Consider the following 18,187-nt stretch of genomic DNA (forward strand, 5'->3'; position numbering starts at 1 on the left):
ACGCCGACAGTTAATTCGAGAGCAATGCCAACAGTTAAAATGTGTCGCTATTAACACAAATGCCGACAGTTAATTTGAGACCAATGTCGACAGTTAAAATATGTCGCTATTAACCCCAACACCAACAGTTAATTCGAGACCAATGCCGACAGTTAAAAGATGTTGCTATTGACCCCAACGCCGATAGTTAATTCAAGACAAATACCGACAGTTAAACATTGTCGCTATTGACCCCAACGCCGACAATTAATAAAAGTCTAATGCCGACAGTCATAAAATGTCGCCAAAATTCAAATAAAAAATTATAATTAATGAATAGTATAATTTTAAAAATAAACTAAATTATGTAAATATATATTTATAAAAATTATGCATTTATTGAAAACTTTTAAAACTAGATTTTTTTGTTTCTAAATTTGTCATATTATTAACTTTTGTATTTATAATAATTTTTATATCAACATTTAAATTTATTATTCTTTAACATATTTATAAAATGCACTATATTATTAACTACATTATTCTTTAACACATTTATAAAATTTGTATTAGTTAAAAAAGAATTGTTTTACTAATTGGAAAAATATTTAAAAAAAACTAATGAATAGTATAATTTTAAAAATAAACTAAATTATGTAAATATATATATTTATAAAAATTATGTATTTATTAAAAACTTTTAAAACTAGATTTTTTTGTTTCTAAAATTTTCATATTATTTACTTTTGTATTTATAATAATTTTTATATAAAAATTTAAATTTATTATTCCTTAACATATTTATAAAATGAACTATATTATTCTTTAACACATTTATAAAATTTGTATTAGTTAAAAAACAGTTGTTTTATTAATTGGAAAATTATTGTAAAAATAATAATGAATAGTATAATTTTAAAAATAAACTAAATTATGTAAATATATATATTTATAAAAATTATGTATTTATTAAAAACTTTTAAAACTAGATTTTTTTTGTTTCTAAATTTTTCATATTATTAACTTTTGTATTTATAATAATTTTTATATCAAAATTTAAATTTATTATTCTTTAACATATTTATAAAATTAACTATATTATTCTTTAACACATTTATAAAATAATTTTAAAATTTCAATAAATTTATTAGGTATAATTTTTTTAATATGTATGTTTAAAATAATATTAATTTATTTATAAGGCAATGCTTACACTATAGGATTAATTATTAATTCAATTAGTTATTATATATTTAAAAAGAGTTTTTTTAAATAAAAAATCATTAATAATACTTATTTATTTTATTTTTTATTTTAAAACTAATAAAAATTATTTTTAAAAAAAGTTAATTAATATTGAAATAAAACTTTTCAAAGTAGTAATTAATAATTTGTAATACTAAATTTATTTGATTTAAAAATAAATTATTTAAATAATTTATCTAACTTTTTAATCATATTTAATATTAGATATTAATAATTTATTTATTATATTTAAATATATTTTTTATAAATATAAAAACCTAAAAATATAGCTGATGAAATATAATTTTAAAAATAAACTAAATTATGTAAATATATTTATAAAAAAATGTATTAATTTTTAATGTGTTATGTGGTCATACATATAAAATAATGTTAATTTATAACTTTTAACACTAAATACAAGTGTTAGTTGAAAATAAATTATTGAAATATTTTTCTTTAATAATTTATTAAAATTTTTATAATAATATTTTTTTAATTAATAACTTAATGAGATAAAAATTATAATTCTATTAATATTATTAATTAAGATTATCATAATTTTATTTTTGAATAAATGAGATTTATCAATATTTGTAGATTTACTTTTTAAATTTTGGAATTTAAAATAAAAATAAATTTTGAGAATTTAAAATAATTATGACTTAAAAGTTAATTTATAATTTTGGACCAAATATAAATTTGTAAAACTACTAATATAATTAAATATGTGAAATGAAATTTGAATTAAATTTTTATAAAATGAAATAAACTTTTAGTTAATAAATCAAATAAGAAATTTATTATTTAAATAGAGTTTTGCTAATAACTTAATTAAGAAAGAAATAAGAAAATAAAATGTTAATATATTGAAAAACAAAATCTGAACCTAGTTTCAAATGGTGCTCTCTCTCCCCCTCTTGTATTCTATCTTCCCTCTCTCCTGATACAGAGATGCCTCCTTCCTCGCTCGCATCCCAGTAGGCCCAGGCCGCCGACACGCACGGCACCAGCAGCCTCGCAAGCCCCCGAAACCCTATTCACCGAGCCTCGCTACCGTACGCGCCGCCTATCCCAATCAACGGGCCGCCCGAAGTCACTACCACCCTGACGTTTTCGAGCAAAATCCGGCCACTTCGAGCCTCTATGAGCTGAGCCACCATCACCACCGTACTCAGCAGACCATGGGAAGAAAAACGCACTTCAGGATCGGGCCCAAAACCCACCGTGGGTGTTAGCCGAAATCCATGGAATTTTGAACGGTTTTGGCTTAGTTCCGGCCACCCCAAGCCGTCGTGGGTCACACTGCCACCTTCTTTAGTCTCCTCGTGGTCAGGGCTTTCAAGCCCAACCAATTTGTTACCCAACCGCCACTTCGTCATTGTTACCCAAGCCCAAAAAGAAAGAAAACCTAGCCTCCTAAACTCTTTTTTTTTTTTTTTTCATTCAAGCTTTAACGTTCTGGTTTGCTCAGCCGCCGCCCCTCCGCGAACGCCGCCCCTTCTCCGCCGACCAGTTTTTGAAGCAGGTGAGTTCTGTGTTTTGATTTCTAGCCTCATATTTAACCTATATCATTGTAATGTTTACAATAAAATGAGAATTTGTATATCATTCTTCTTTGAGACTTATAGCCTCATATTTCTCTCAGTTTATTTAAATGCATTAGGGATGGTATGAATCTGTTTTGTTTGTCGAGAATTTGCAATGATTTTTCAATTCATAGTGTTCAATAGCTGTATTATTTTTTGAAATGTGAATCAAAATTATGTGTTTAGTGGTAGGGTTCTCTGTGTTTGTGGATGGAAATATTCGCTGTTTGTTTTTTTTTTTTTGTGTGGTTTTTTTAGCTGATTTTAAGTTAGTAGTGACTAGTTATGTGTATATGTGTTTCGAAATTAAAAAGAAAAAAAGGAAAAATTGTTGTTACTAATTTCTCTTGTACATTTATACATTTAGGCTATATTTTTCAGCGACCATTATTTTGGGCTCTTTCTTGGTGACCATTTTTCTATTACATTTGATAATTTTAAAAGTGTATTGATAATATATTTGTATTTGACATCGTTATCATTACCATATGTTGCACATTTTAAATAGATTGCATATTCTTCATTGCTGGCTACAGAAATTAAACTTGGGATATGCTCATTTCCTTCCTGAATGATAAAAATATTTTTATACATGATAGAAAGAAAATATGAATATATGAAGTTTAATTTGTATACCTTGGTATGGCTTGAACTTGTTTTTGACAATTGATACATTTGAATACTTGCTCAAAATCAACTCCTGTGAATTGTCTACTGTTGTTGCGGGTCATATACAAAAATTGATGCTCTTGTCCAAAATGTTTTATGCTGGTAGGAATTTCAAAGAAAGAAAAATAGAACATAGCCTTTTTTTTTCCATGCACAAAAAAGTTCAAACTACTTATTTATATAAATATAAAGTATTTCATTGAAAAATTCTAGCATACATGAATAGCAGCAATAACTTTGTTGTGGTCAGACTAAATTTATACAGATCACACAAAACTTATCATAAGTTGATCTTGTAAATTTTGTTTTGTTTTATGCAGAAGAGGAAGAAGAAATTGAAATGATTCTGGAAAACTATCCCCAAAGGTTGGTTATCATCTCCCTTGTCCCTGGCAAAACAGAAAGAGAAGCTCTCGGATGAGGAGGTTGATTACTGTTCTGTATGCAAAATTGATTTTGGGTTGTCTTCCAGTGGAGAAACTCAGGTCAGTACTTTGTCTCTAGAGGCTGTAAATATAACCATTCCACCATATTTTTTTACCAGTTATTATTTTTTGTTTTTAGTTTCCCTTTATTTGAAAATAAACAGCAATTTAAGCTATGAAACTGGTTTTTTTTAACAGAATATACTTTTTCTCCCTTCTCCTACCAATTTTAGCATAAACAAGCAGGATGAAAGTTAAAGAGCGACAACCCTTGTAAATGAAAATGTATTATAGGCCGATTTTTGTTGTTGACATAATAATATATTAAAATTTACTATTAAAATAGTTGCACTGATTAACATTAATACAATTGTTAGTTTTGTTCTCTTAGTTTTGAAGTAAGCACAACATGTGAACTTGAGATATATGGAAACTAGTGATTTTCTGCTAATTGTGGCCATTGCAACTTGCAAAGCTATTGAGTGTTGAAATTTTTTACTTAATTATTTGTGTTAATACAGGATTGCCTACAAAATAATCCGACAACTCTGGAATGAACTCTTTTGCCTTGGATACATATTTGAAATCAAGTATGCCTCTCTTTCCATCCACATATTGAAAGAGGTTTATTAGTCACTCCATTGGGACTGGGAGGGAGGTATTTATGAGAGAACATATATTTTTATGGTGTCACACATGGATTAGTAGTTAAAGAACAAAGAACTTTTGTTGATAGATTTTTTTTTCCACTCCAAAATCTAAATGACTTATTTTTTTTCTTGCTTGGGAAACCCCATTTATGCTTGTTTCATTTTTTAGTAAAGAATATAGTGAAGTAACTGGTTTTTATCATGCTTATTAACTATTGAATTAGGCTAGAAACGGTTGAAAATATGATTTATAATATTTACCATCCAAGAGGATGTAATAGTGCAGTATTTGTTCTATATTGATATTTGAACGACTGGAGGTAGAAATTGAGGTCGTGAAAAGGTAGCCATCATCATAGAGATTTCCTAGCTTTAGCAAAACGAATATAACATTAGTTAAAAGATGGGACTAGGAAAGTTCGATGAAATTTTCATGCTATATAACCTTTTATAGGATAAGATCTTTGGTAGGCAATTAATTAAATGTATTGTTTTGTAAAAAGGTTTTGGATAATAAGTTGAGGGCAATATGATTCTTTTGAGAAGTTTCTGAATTACTTGAGATTTTGGCACTAAATAGATCCATGCATTATTGGTGAAATATAACTATATTTTTAGTTTTATATCTTGTATTAATTTTCTATTTCTAAGTATGCTCTTTTCCCCTGGCATTTTCATTATATGACAAAGGATATTGGCTAATCGGCAGTCTATGCTCGCTCAAAGGAGAGGAAAGCTCGCAAAATACAGGAACTTGAGTGAAAAGTTCAGACTCTTCAAACAGAAGCTACAACTCTATCTGCCCAACTCACACTCTTCCAGGTATGTGTTGGTGAGCTTTTAGAATGACATTTATTTACAACCTGTTTTAAGACTACCACACAGGACACAAGGAATTTTTAGGCTGGAAAGTTTAAAGTATTCAACAATTTGTCTTGTGGAAAAAAAGGTGATTATATGAGGTTGATGTTAGAATTTTAAGAGAGATTGCCATTATTCTATTCAAAGCATTTTATATTCCGATTCTTTCAGTATTTAATATATGTTATTTCAAAGCATTTTATATATGCTCTATTTCTATAAATAATTTAGGGAATATTGACTACACTTTCCCAAAGCAATGGCAAGTACATGTATGAATATGCAACTATTTCATTTCTTGTTGAAGTGTTCAAGGTACTTCTCTTAATTTAACTAGTAAAATCATTTTCACTTTTCCTCTTGGTTCGTGGTTGAAAAGTAGTTTTGGTTTTCCAGCTATCTAGTGATATTTATTTTTCCTTTCCACCCGTACACCACGTATATTGATTTTCTTTTACGATTTTGTCTTTTAAACTGTAGCTATTAGTCTCTAGTTTACTACTATGGAGAGAATGCCGGGCATCACCTTAGTTTAAAGAACTAAGACTTTTAAATTGAAACCGACAAGTATGTATTCCTTAGTTTAAAGAACTAAGATTAACTACTTAAGCCATGAGGCTATCCAGTTTGATAAGAAAAATACAACTTTTATATAAATCATTTTTGTGACTGAAAACCACATTCATCCTTTTTATTTCTTCTGCAACCTCAAGTTCTCTATTTATTACAGTTTTGGTTTGACTTTAACGGTGTTTATTCTGTATTGTAAGCTAAAACTCTACTTGGATATTTAAGAGAACCAAGACAATTATATAAGAGAACCAAGGCATAGAGAAATTCTTCTGCAAGTTGTTGGGTATTATTTTCTTTCTTGCTTGTAAGAATTATGTACATTGAGGATTTGATGAATTATTTACATTGAGAATAATGAATTTTTACTGAGAATTATAATGAATTTTTATTGTGAATTATTTAGTCTCATAGGGATTTGATGTATTATTTACATTTCAATTGTATGAATTAATTATGTGAGTAATTTTTTTATTTAAATTTATATCAAACTTCAATTGCTAAAATTATAATTAAAAGTTTTAAAAAATATACATCGAAAAATTATTATATATATATAAATTTAATGTTATGCCGACACGTATTAACTGTCGGCGTTGCCAGCAATGACGACACCTATTAACTGTCGGCGTAGCCAGCAACGACGATACTTATTAACTGTCGGTGTAGCTATCCCTACGCCTGCATAGGCAAATACGACAGTTAGTCGACTATCGTCATTGCTCCATAGCGACAGTTAAAAACTGTCGGGAAAGCCCGTTTTTGTAGTAGTGTTATGAGCCATATAATTGACTTCTCTATCAATCTTTGCACACTCCCAATGACATAATTAAGCACGACACACCTGTAATTTTTCTTTAATATCAGCTAGATTTGGAGCTTCTTCCATGGATTTCTTGCCAAAGACATCAACTAATGTTAAGCAATTGCTTTGGAATCTTTATGATGTAGACACTTGATGTGTTACAGAATGAGCTGCCAATAAGAGTGCTTAGGCTTCTGCTCTTGTAGGGTCCTTTTCTTGAACAACTTCAGTAATAATCGTGATGATGGCTGCTTCTGAATTACGACACACTGTTGCCAATGTTGTGCCACCCTCTGAAATTGTCACATCTATTGAGAAACAAAGCCAATTAGGCGGTGGTGGCAACCACGTTGCATGCATTTCCTTTGGGGAACAAGATGTAGTGTTCCATTCAGCTACACAGCCATTGAACTTAGTGCATAAGACTGTAAAAGGCACGGGGGTAAGCCATGGGCAATAGCGTTTCTTTCCTTCCAAATAGTATCCACAAGAATCAAAGCTTGAAGGAAAAACTCCTCAAAACTTAGAGGGTGGGGATATTCTAATGGCAATTGAAGAAGGAGAACCATTCCCGCCAGCTCTAAATGCTTGTTAATTCAGTGCAGAGACCATAAAGGGCCATGGTGCTTATAAATATTTACTCATAAGTTGCACCTCAATCATATATTTACAAAGGGCCATGACAAAAATAGTCATTCATGGGAAACACAATATATAGGAAAGGGTCACTGTGCTTATAAATATTTACTCGTAAGTTGCACGTCAATCATATAATTACAAGGAATTTTTTTCATAAATATTTTTTTTATTTATAGCTTCTTTACGGTGCCTAAAATTTGTTTTAAAAAATAATGACCTAAATTTACAAAAACACGATTTAAAAAAATATAATGTCATTGTTGATAACTCATAATCTACTAGACATTAATCCATTGGATACTAAAATGTGCAAAAAGTATATTCCAAATATAGGTAAGAATAACTACACCCTTACCCAAAATAAAAGAAAAAAATAAAAATCAGTAAAATATCTATGTCATTTATTTTTCCCTATGTTCTTCATAAGCATCTTTCATCATCTTTAATTTAATGTTCTAATTGTTAGTCTAGGTTCCCAATTATCCACAAGATTTTCCCAAGTCACAAGTGAATCTAACCAATAGATAATTCTAATATTCCTATAAAGAATTTAAATCTATCAATATCATTAAGTCAAGCCCTAATTTGACTACAAAAGTTATTAGGTATATTCCTTTCCTAAACACAAATCAATCCTAACCTATATTGATTAGGTCTAATTTAGGTTTTCTCTTACAAGTTCCACCTAAATAACTAAATCAATTTCAAAGTTAATCCGTCTTTGAAAAGCATTAAGAAAAAATTATTATAAAGAATAAATATAAACATCAAAATAAAGATTAAAAAGAAAACTTATTTATAAACATAGAGCTCCATTAAAGCCCTATAAAAAGAAGTCACTATTACAAAATTGGACTTTCTCTGCGTTTTTTTTGCTCAATACACTACGATTTTTGGAAGTAATGAAAACCGCAGTATATTCGACGGCAGAGAAAAGTTCATGAAAAATCGCAGAAAAAGTAAGACTTTCACACTACAAGAAAAAGGGCTTTTACTTCGGTTTTTAAGCTTGATTTATTTCGGTTTTCGCTAAAATTCGCAACCGCAGTAGTTCGGAGCGAAGTAAAAAGTAGTTAAAAATCGAAGTAGAATCCTCACTTTCTACTTCGGTTTTTACATAATAACCGAAGTAGAAAGTGGGGCACGCATCCATCCTGGGCACTTTCTACTTCGGTTTTTAGGTAAAAACCGAAGTAAAAGGTGCACTTTCCACTTCGGTTTTTACCTAAAAACCGAAGTACAAAGTGCCCAGTAAGGGACATTCTTCTTCAGTTTTTAGGTAAAAACCGAAGTGGAAAGTTACATTTTAGGGTAAAAACCGAAGTAGAAAGTGCATTTTTTTTTAATAATTATTTCTGATTATTTTTAAATGGTCAAATTCTATTTATATATATATATATTTGGCCTAATTTTATTTAAATGGTCTAATTATACATATATATATATATATATATTGGCCTAATTTTTTTTCAACGGTCTAATTATATGAATTTATAGTTATATATATTTTTACAATTGGAATTGGTTAAGAATTTTTTTTGAATGAAAATATGCTAACTTTCATTAATTAAAAATGTCATACATAAGCATATAAAACACAAGTACTTAAGTAAGATAGCTAGTTTTAACATTAATACATTTACATAAAACTAAACTTACAACTAAACGAACTTATAAACAAAATAGGCTCAATGATAAATGTATGTCATCAATCGACCTAACCATTTGTGTTGGATTGCCAAGAGGTCTGCAATCTCACAATATTGCTTCTTCCCATCAAATTGTAAAATTAATAAATATAAATTAATTTTATAGATAATCGATACTAAAATAAGTTATAAAAAATGAACTTACTTTTTCTTTTAAGGTTTCTATTGCATTTGATGCCCGTACAAGATCTCTAATGTACTTCAACACATAAAAACCTCATTCATGACTTTGTGGTTGTCTTGGACATGAAACATTGAATATCTTTGTAGGATTGTCGAGTAATTCATTGGAAGAAGCCTTATAATATGCACTATTTAAAAAAGAAAATTAACAAAAGTTATTAAAATGTATTAATATGTAATAGTTGTTGCATTTTAACAAATATTTTAAAAAATTTAAAACTTACCTCATTATCATTGAATCAATTTCTTCTGGACATTTGTGTGCTTTCAGTGGATCCAAGAACACGATTTTTCCTTTTGGCATAGCAATCACCAACATCCAATGTTCCCTAAAATAATAAGCGTGTTAAATAAAATAATTAAATTTTTAATATATGAATGATCAAATAAGAAAAGTTTATAGTATTTCTTACCGTATGTTCCAAGGTATAAAGTATAGTTGACCAACTCTATCCATGGTCATCAACCAATTTGCCAAGTCAATGGTTGATCGTTCTACATTGTTAACATTATTAATGCTAAGATGCTCAGTGTCAAAAAACTTGTAAAAGACACGCTGATTTGGAAATAGGGACCCCCAAATGCATCTGTAAAACTTTCTTAAGTGTTAAATATTTTTGAAAAATTTCGGCAGAGCTTCCCCTATAAATAGGACTACCCAAACCTGTAAACATTCAATTAACTATGAAAATTTGCAACAGATCATAGAGCATTTCTCATAACCATTCTAAATTTCATATCATTCCAAATAATTAGTTGAAGGGATACCTTAATCCGAATATCATTGCTGAGCCTCCAATCATATGCAAAGTAGCAACTTGTTCCACATCCTCTGAAGTTATAAATATTGACTCGCGATTCATGAATGATGGGTCCACTGGAATTGAGACGACTGTGTTTATTCCCTTAACTCTACAAAATTCTCTCACCATAAACTGAAGGCTAACATGGATGCGATTCATGATGTGATCGGCCTTCGGTCAGAGTGTTTTATGGATTGACGTGAGACCCAGCTGATGACAGATGTGGGCTAGTCAGAGAATTACGGTTCGTCTTATCCTTGGATGGGCTTTTTGACATAGGAGGTTTCTTTTTTAGAGGACCCTACGCAACATCAAGTAAAAATAATATTAAAATAATGGACCAACAAATATTTTAATAGGTAACAAATTAAAGAATTCTTTTATACCTGATCAGTCATAACTAATTCTTTTGGCCAAGGAATGAATACGTCATAAGTATCTCGAACATAGCGTATCTTCCCAACAGAATATGGGATTTCAGCATCCTCTTGTAACATTTTGGTGACTCACACCATCGCGTATTCGTTTGTCAGTTGAACACCATGAATAGTCAGTGGACCCATCCCATCAATGATAACACCTTCTGCCACCACATTATTAATATTATCTGAACAAAGTAACACATCTTGCATGAACGATGTGTGATATTCTTCGTCATCCTGCATGTACGCTGTGTGATATTCTTTGTCATTCTACTCATCATCGTTGTTGTGTTCATCCATATCATCTATCCCACTTGCATGTTTAACTCTTTCCTCCTCTAAAACTTTAAGTTTTTCTCTGAGCCTTGCAATTTCTGCATCTTTCTTACTAACAACATCAGCCATTTCTGTTGCTATTTTTGGTTTTCTTCCAAAGGCGGACGAAATCTTCGCAAATGACCTACAATAATCAACCCAATTTATTTAAAAAACTAAAATATTGTAGAATGAAGTTAAATGCAACAAATAAAAAATAATATCATACCTAAGTGCTCTAACACGCCCTGGGTGCTCAGGTGTCCTAAAGCTTGCGTAAATATGTCATTCCGACCCCTTGCAATGATTTCTCCACTACTAACTTTTTCTTTCAGCTCATTCTGTCAAACAAACCAATAATCGCTTATATTAGTAACTTATAAGAACTTATCATTCCTAAATTACTTTAAAATACTTTCTTGAAACCACTTACAATTCTTGCTTCAATTTGTTTGTCCAAATCTGTGATAAGAAGCTTCTTCTTTTCTCGTGCTCTTATCCAAACATGGTATCGTTCTACATCTGCCACACCTAGTTCATTTTTCTACAACATACAACAATTAATTAAAGTTGGTGAGTGCAATATTCTTCATAACAGGTTGACAGTTGTAAAATAGTGATGTGAATTACTTACCAAGTCCTCTCTAACATTGGCAAGCCCTATACGAGATGTACGATGCCTCGAAGTATATTTGAGAGCTCTTTCACGTTGTGCTTCCCGCAAAGCCTACATAAAATAAGTAATGATAAGTTTTTAAGCAATTATTAATACTTCAAAACTAATAAATCATATACGTAATAGATATACATAATAGTACCATAAACTCAGGAGATAAACGGTGGCTAACAAAGGTCCTCCAATCTTCTAGGTCAAGTTCTGGATATTTCTTAGGAAGGATTTGGAGTTCATCTATCAGACTGTCTTTTTCCAAAGGGTAGATGTAGTCACTAGTGATGTTGGTCTTAAAATCTCTCATCATTCTTCCCGCACATTTAATTAATTCTGGTTTCCAATTTTCTGGAATGTTAAAGCCACCCTGAAATAGAAAGAAAATGATTAATGAAATGCAAAGTAATTAAAATATTTTCTTACATATGCATCATCCAATATTCTATTCTTCAATTCTTGTTGGACTTGTCTCCAATCCTTATAATTGAGAGAGACTGATATTGTTCTTCTTTGTTGGGCCTCGCCTATTTGGTATGTTATCCCCTTCAGAATTTATCATCGGCACATAAACAAGAATTAACGTTACAATTATGAAATAAATAAATACATATTTAACATAAAAATGAATACATTACTCACTGGACACATTTTCTTTTCCTTTTTCTTTTCTTGGATGATTCACAATCTACCCATATTCCGTCTCTAATATCATTTTTAATGTATTCCCCATCATCATCATCTTCATTGAAATCATGGATTTTCTCAACTTGTTCATGTATTGGTTGTCCAACAATAAAATTATCATGAAACAAATCATCATTTTCTTCGTCATTTTCATCTTCTATAAACTGCCTTTCTGGGGTTCGTAAAACAACTGATCATTTATCATCAGCATGATCAGTTATGTAAAACACTTGTTTTGCTTGGGTAGCCATGATGAAATGATCATTCTTGTGACCTTTCTTACTTAAATCAACCAAATTGAATCCAAGTTCATCAATTCTAGCCCCAACATTGTTGTCCACCCAAGAACACTTGAGAATGGGAATTTGAAATAAGGAATAATCAAGCTCCCATATTTATTCAACAACCCCATAATATGCCATAGTACCAGCTACTGGATTATTGTCTTTTGCACTAGCGAAATGCATTGCTTCTGCAACAATACTTACTCCACTATTTTGAACCATTCAAGCATCTTCACTTGACTTTGTGTGAAATATTTTTCCTCCAAAAATGTAAGCATGGTGCTTTATTACATGAACACTTGCTCCAAATGATATGCGTTTTAACTCTGTCAACACTCCATGGTTTTCTTCTCCCAACATTGCTAGAATAGTATTTTTCAACCATCGACTAAATGTTTTATGATGCTCATCTATAATCCATTTCTATTTATTTTTAACCTTGTTTTGAATCATTGATTGTAATAACTCCATGTGCTCACTGCAAATACAAAGTACAACATTAAAATTTCAATTATACATAAAAAAGAGCATAATGTTTATTAAATTTATAACTTACTTTATATATGGTTGGACCTCAGGATTGTTTTCCAACAAAACTAAATGATCTTGATCTAATTCTGCATGAGATATGGTCACTACTGTTCCTTTCCCTCGTAATCCTCTATCAACTCCATCCGAGTTATTCTGTGGTTTGTTAATTTTGTTTGTGTCGATTCCAACCATGTACTCTTAAAAAAATTCCATAGCTTCTTCTGCTAAATAACACTCAACCATACAAGCTTCAGGGTGATGGTGATTACGTAACATATCCTTTCAACAACTTCATATTCCTTTCAAATGGATACATTCATCTCGCCCAAACTGGCCCACACAACTTCACTTCTCTTACTAAATGGACCATCAAATGTATCATGATGTCAAAAAAAGATGGTGGAAAATATTTTTCAGGCTTGCATAAAGTTTCAACTATTTCATCATGCAATGCATTCAACTTCTTCATTTCCAATTCTTTTCCGCATAGTTGATTAAAGAAGATGCACACACTTGTCACACTATCTCGAACTCTTTTTGGTAAAACTGATCGAATGGCAATTGGAAGTAATTGTTGCATTAATATATGACAATCATTTGATTTCATTCCAATTAACTTCAAATCTTGCATAGACACCAAGTTTCGAACATTCGATGAATAACCATCAGGCACTTTCATCTCTGTCAATGATTGACATACGGCTTGCTTCTCTTCTTTAGACAATGTAAAACAAGCAGGAGGAAAATATGTGCATTTACCTTTTTCTTCAGGTGCCAAGCGGTGTCTTATACCCATCTCAACAAGATCTAAACGACTAGACAAACCATCTTTGGTTTTACCTGGGATATCAAGTAATGTACCGATTATACTTTCACATACATTTTTTTCTATGTGCATGACATCCAAGAAATGTCTAACGAGTAAATCTTTCCAGTAAGGAAGTTGAAAGAAAATTGATTTTCTTTGAATTGACTTTTTTGTTTTTATTCTTCTTCCCATACCTAAAGTCAACTTTTTCTACTTCCTTAAGAATTTGCTCACCTGACAATGGCAAAGGAGCAAGGTCTCGTTCCATAGTACCATCAAATGCTTTTTCTTCATTTCTGTCAGGATGACTTAAATGCAAATATCGTCTACGACCCATATAACACATTTTGTGTCAATTTGACAAGCGACGGGCCTTTGTGTTGGTGCAACAAATTGGACAACCTTGGTAACCTTTTGTGCTCAAACCTGATAGGTTACCATATACTGGAAAATCATTAACAGTCCATAACAACACCGCTTTCAAATTGAAAACTTCTTTTTTAAGACCATCATATGTCTCAACACCATTTTCATACAACTCATTCAAATCATCAATTAATGGTGCCAAATAAACATCGATATCGTGTCCTGGTTGTTTTAGGCCTGAAATCATTAATGAAAGCATCATAAACTTCATTTTCATGACCAACGAAGGAGGAAGATTGTACATAACCAAGAAGACAGGCCATAAACTATGGCGTTTACTCCATCAGCAGCTAAACCGAGACGAAGATGTCTTGGTTCATTTTTGAATTCTAGATTGATATAATCTACCTTCTTCCAGGCCTGTGAATCTGCAGGATGCCGAAGTTTGCCATCTTCCACTCGTCTAGTCTCATGCCATATTAAGTTCTTAGAGTGTTCTGCACTTCGATATAATCGCTTCAGTCGCGAAATCAAAGGTAAGTACCATAGCACTTTCTGAGGAATAAGTTTCCTAATCTCCTTACTTTTGTTAGGTTTGTACCGTGATAAACCACATTTTGGGCAAGTGTCCATGTCTGCATACTCCTTACGATATAAAATACAATCATTCGAACATGCATGAATCTTCTCATACTTCAACCCTATCAAACTTAATGTTTTCTTTACTTCATATGTAGACTCCGGAAAATAATTTTCTAGTGGAAAAATCTCCTTGAAAGCAGCTAAAAATTGACTAAAACACTTATCACTAACTCCATTTTCTACTTTTATGTTATAAAATTGAACCATTGTTGGCAATCTTAGTTTATTGCAACCACTGAACAATTGTCTATCTCCATCTCTAACCATACTATAAATTTTTCTGGATTATGAAAAAACTCTTCTTGTGCTTTATCAAGCAATTCTATAGGATGATCATCAAAATCATTACTCTCAAAATCATCTACACCTCGCCTACCTAATGGATATGGACCGTCATTTAATAATTCTCCATGCCAATACCATTTACTATAACTTATATTAAATCCCTGAGAAAATACATGATCCTTTATCATGGTAATATTCCCCTTTACTCTATTACCACAATCGATACAAGGACAACGGATTTTTTATGGATCACTATAATTCTTTAGGCAAAACTCTAAAAATTTGTTGAATCCATCTTGAAATTGTGATGTTTCTCTCTTCTCAAGCATCCATGATTTATCCATACTAATAACAATATTAAATTCCTAATAAGTTAGAAAAAAACCTATATTAGGTTCTAGTCTTATAAATTTTTTAAAAAATTCGACAGAGTTTTATCTGTTTCTATAGCATACCTGTAATGACCCAAATTCACTAATTAGGCTTAAGGGCCTTGATTAGTGTGCCTGGAGGGCATAATGGGAATTATGTGTGATTTTAATGATTTAGATGCATGGTTATGATTTTAAGCATGTTATATGACTATGTGTATTATGTTATGTGATAATTATGATATGTGATTTGTACCACGTGGATGCAGTGATTTCAATGTGATGCACGTGCCGAGACGGTCCTAGAAAGCTAGATAGTGGTAACTGGTGTTTTGGTAACCTGTGTAACTGTTAGTAACCATAGAGAGTAACAAGTTTTGTTGGAGAGGTGGTAGAATTGTAAACCAGCGAAAGGACAAGTAAGCCCTTGAGGTCTAGTTAGAAAGGGATATATTTAGAGGGATAAATTAGTCTTTTGGCAGTAAATAGATAAGTTTGAACTGAAGGAAATACATTTACGTATAACATTTTGGGAGTTGGTTTTATGCTGAATATATTGGAGACCTAGAAGAAGAACAAAAGAAAGGTAGAAAAAGGGAAGCTGAACTTTAGCTCTTGGAAGGAGAATCAAGGGGTGTTTGAAGTTATCAACCAAGCTTAGGCTAAGAAAACTCAGAGGTAAGGATTTAGCTATAATATGTTTAAGTTTCAAGTTTAGTTTTTAGATGATGAATATGAATTGAAGCAAGTTGGTGGCTGGTTTTGCATGAATTTAGAGTTGGAGTAATCAAAAGGAGAAGGTGATTTGAAGCTAGAGTTGGGGAGAATTCAAGCTGGGTTCTTGATTGAGGCAAGAGTGTATCATGTTTAAATTCTCGTAGCTGTTATGGTTTAAGAATCTAAAGGGGCTGGTTTACATATTTCTCAAGCTTTGGTTCAAAGGTTTGAATGTGAATTTAAGTGTGAATTCTGTGGGTGTTTGTGTAGTTGAGCTGGATTATAGTGTTTATAGGTTGTTGGTTGGTCTATGTGGGGTTTTAAATAAGTTTTGGGGCTTGGGTATGAAGTTGGGATGATTTGGAGTGATTTGGGTTCGGGGAAAACACAGGGAAAACCCAGATTTCCTGGGCTCGAGAAGGAGCGCCGCGGCGCGAGGCTGAATTTCTGGGCAGGCGAGTCCTCTGACTTGCTGGGCGCCGCGGCGCAAGGCCAATTTCAGGATGTTAGAATTTGCAATTTTGAGCCTTTGCTCCGGGGGTTCGGGGGATGTCTTTGGTTCATTGTTTTAGTGATTTGGGGGTTCCGAGAGAGTGGGATTGATTCTGGGGAGGTAGCTATGGATTGATTAGTGACAAAGGATGTTTCATTTGTGTTGTGATTAGGTTTTTGGAGAGGCTTGGGGTAGAGGACCGTGCTCGCGGCTTCGTGGCATCGGAAACCAGTGAATTGAAAGGTAAGAAAACTGCACCCGATTGTATGATTGAGATGGGACTAAGTGCTCCCGAGGATGGTATCGTGTCAACGTTGGTATCATGCCATGGGACATGTAAAAACGGCTTAAGAGTGCCGTACATGAAATTAGCGCACAGAGCGCAGATTGGCCACTGGTTGCCAAGAATAACAGGATAGCAGAGGGAGCAACCTGTGAGCGTTAGCCCTGGTTATCGTTTGTGAATTGTGTATTATGAATTGAAATGCCTAGTATGTGAAATACTTGATTGTACCGATTGATGATATATCTGAGTTTATGAGATGCGATATGAGTTATTGATTTGTTTGCTAGTTGTTCATGCTCTGTGGTTGTTGTGTTTTCTTGCTGGGCCTTGGCTCACGGGTGCTACGTGGTGCAGGTAAAGGCAAGGGCATGCTGGACCAAGCCTGAGGTGGAGAGCTCCGAGGTGAAATGTACATAGCCAGCTGTTCGATCACCATGGTCGAGGAGTGAGTCAGGACAGGGATTACCTAACTGCTCGTTTTGCCTTAGTATGGCTGGTTAATGTATTTAAACCTTGTGACTTTTGTAAATGGCCTTTAAACTATTATTTTTGGGATCCCGTGTAAATAAACAATGTTTCTTAATGAAAACGTGACTTTTGAGACCAAAACGCTTTTAACCCTAGTTCCTTAATAGTTTCAATAACACAGTTTTATTTAAATGACTTGATTAGCAAGTCTGGCACTTTATAAACACACAGTGTAACGGTCTTGGCTATCCAGGGCGTTACAATACTGTAATTTCATAATTACCTATAAAACCAATACAAACAAACACAATAATCAAGCATAGATGAATTCATCATTATTAGGTTCTAGTCTTATAAATTTTTTTAAAAATTCGGCATCGTATCCTCTGTTTCTATAGCATACCGTAATTTCAAAATTTCCTATAAAAACAACACAAACAAACACAATAATCAAGCATAAATGAATCCATTCTTATATCACCATAGCACACAAATTTTCCAGAGACTACTTCACTAATTTTCAAACATAACTTTCACTAAATCCAATATGCATGATTTAATTAGCCTTATCTTTATACATAAATCTTGTAGTAATATAAATAAAAAAAAAATAATTAACCTTCAATATTACTCTTCAATTCACCCGAAATGAACAACAAAGTTCACCAGTTAATCAACGACCCTACTAAAACATTACTTACATAATTAATTATCAAAC

At 31.9% G+C, this 18,187-nt stretch overlaps 1 protein-coding gene across 13 annotated transcripts; it reads left to right on the forward strand.

The window, feature by feature from the left end:
- The first annotated feature begins 2,089 nt into the window (after positions 1 to 2,089).
- LOC133823330 (uncharacterized) lies at positions 2,090 to 17,603 on the forward strand. 13 transcript variants are annotated; one of them, XR_009888249.1, is made up of 6 exons: positions 2,090 to 2,752; positions 3,803 to 3,967; positions 4,429 to 4,497; positions 5,248 to 5,733; positions 6,189 to 6,274; positions 17,356 to 17,599. XR_009888249.1 is itself a non-coding variant. In XM_062256002.1 (5 exons), the coding sequence occupies exons 2-5, from the start codon at positions 3,900 to 3,902 to the stop codon at positions 6,971 to 6,973; spliced, it is 303 nt and encodes a 100-aa protein (XP_062111986.1). In that variant the 5' UTR covers positions 2,091 to 2,752; positions 3,803 to 3,899; the 3' UTR covers positions 6,974 to 7,584. The 13 variants fall into 13 exon arrangements, 4 of the variants coding, with proteins under 4 accessions (XP_062111986.1, XP_062111989.1, XP_062111987.1 ...); XR_009888250.1 differs by lacking the exon at positions 17,356 to 17,599 and having other exon boundaries at positions 2,091 to 2,752; positions 5,248 to 5,379; positions 5,650 to 5,733; positions 5,899 to 6,454; XR_009888252.1 differs by lacking the exon at positions 17,356 to 17,599 and having other exon boundaries at positions 2,091 to 2,752; positions 5,248 to 5,379; positions 5,650 to 5,733; positions 6,189 to 6,454.
- The last annotated feature ends 584 nt before the right edge of the window (positions 17,604 to 18,187 follow it).

This window comes from Humulus lupulus, chromosome 3 (genome assembly GCF_963169125.1).
Source record: "Humulus lupulus chromosome 3, drHumLupu1.1, whole genome shotgun sequence".
Taxonomy (NCBI): domain Eukaryota; kingdom Viridiplantae; phylum Streptophyta; class Magnoliopsida; order Rosales; family Cannabaceae; genus Humulus; species Humulus lupulus.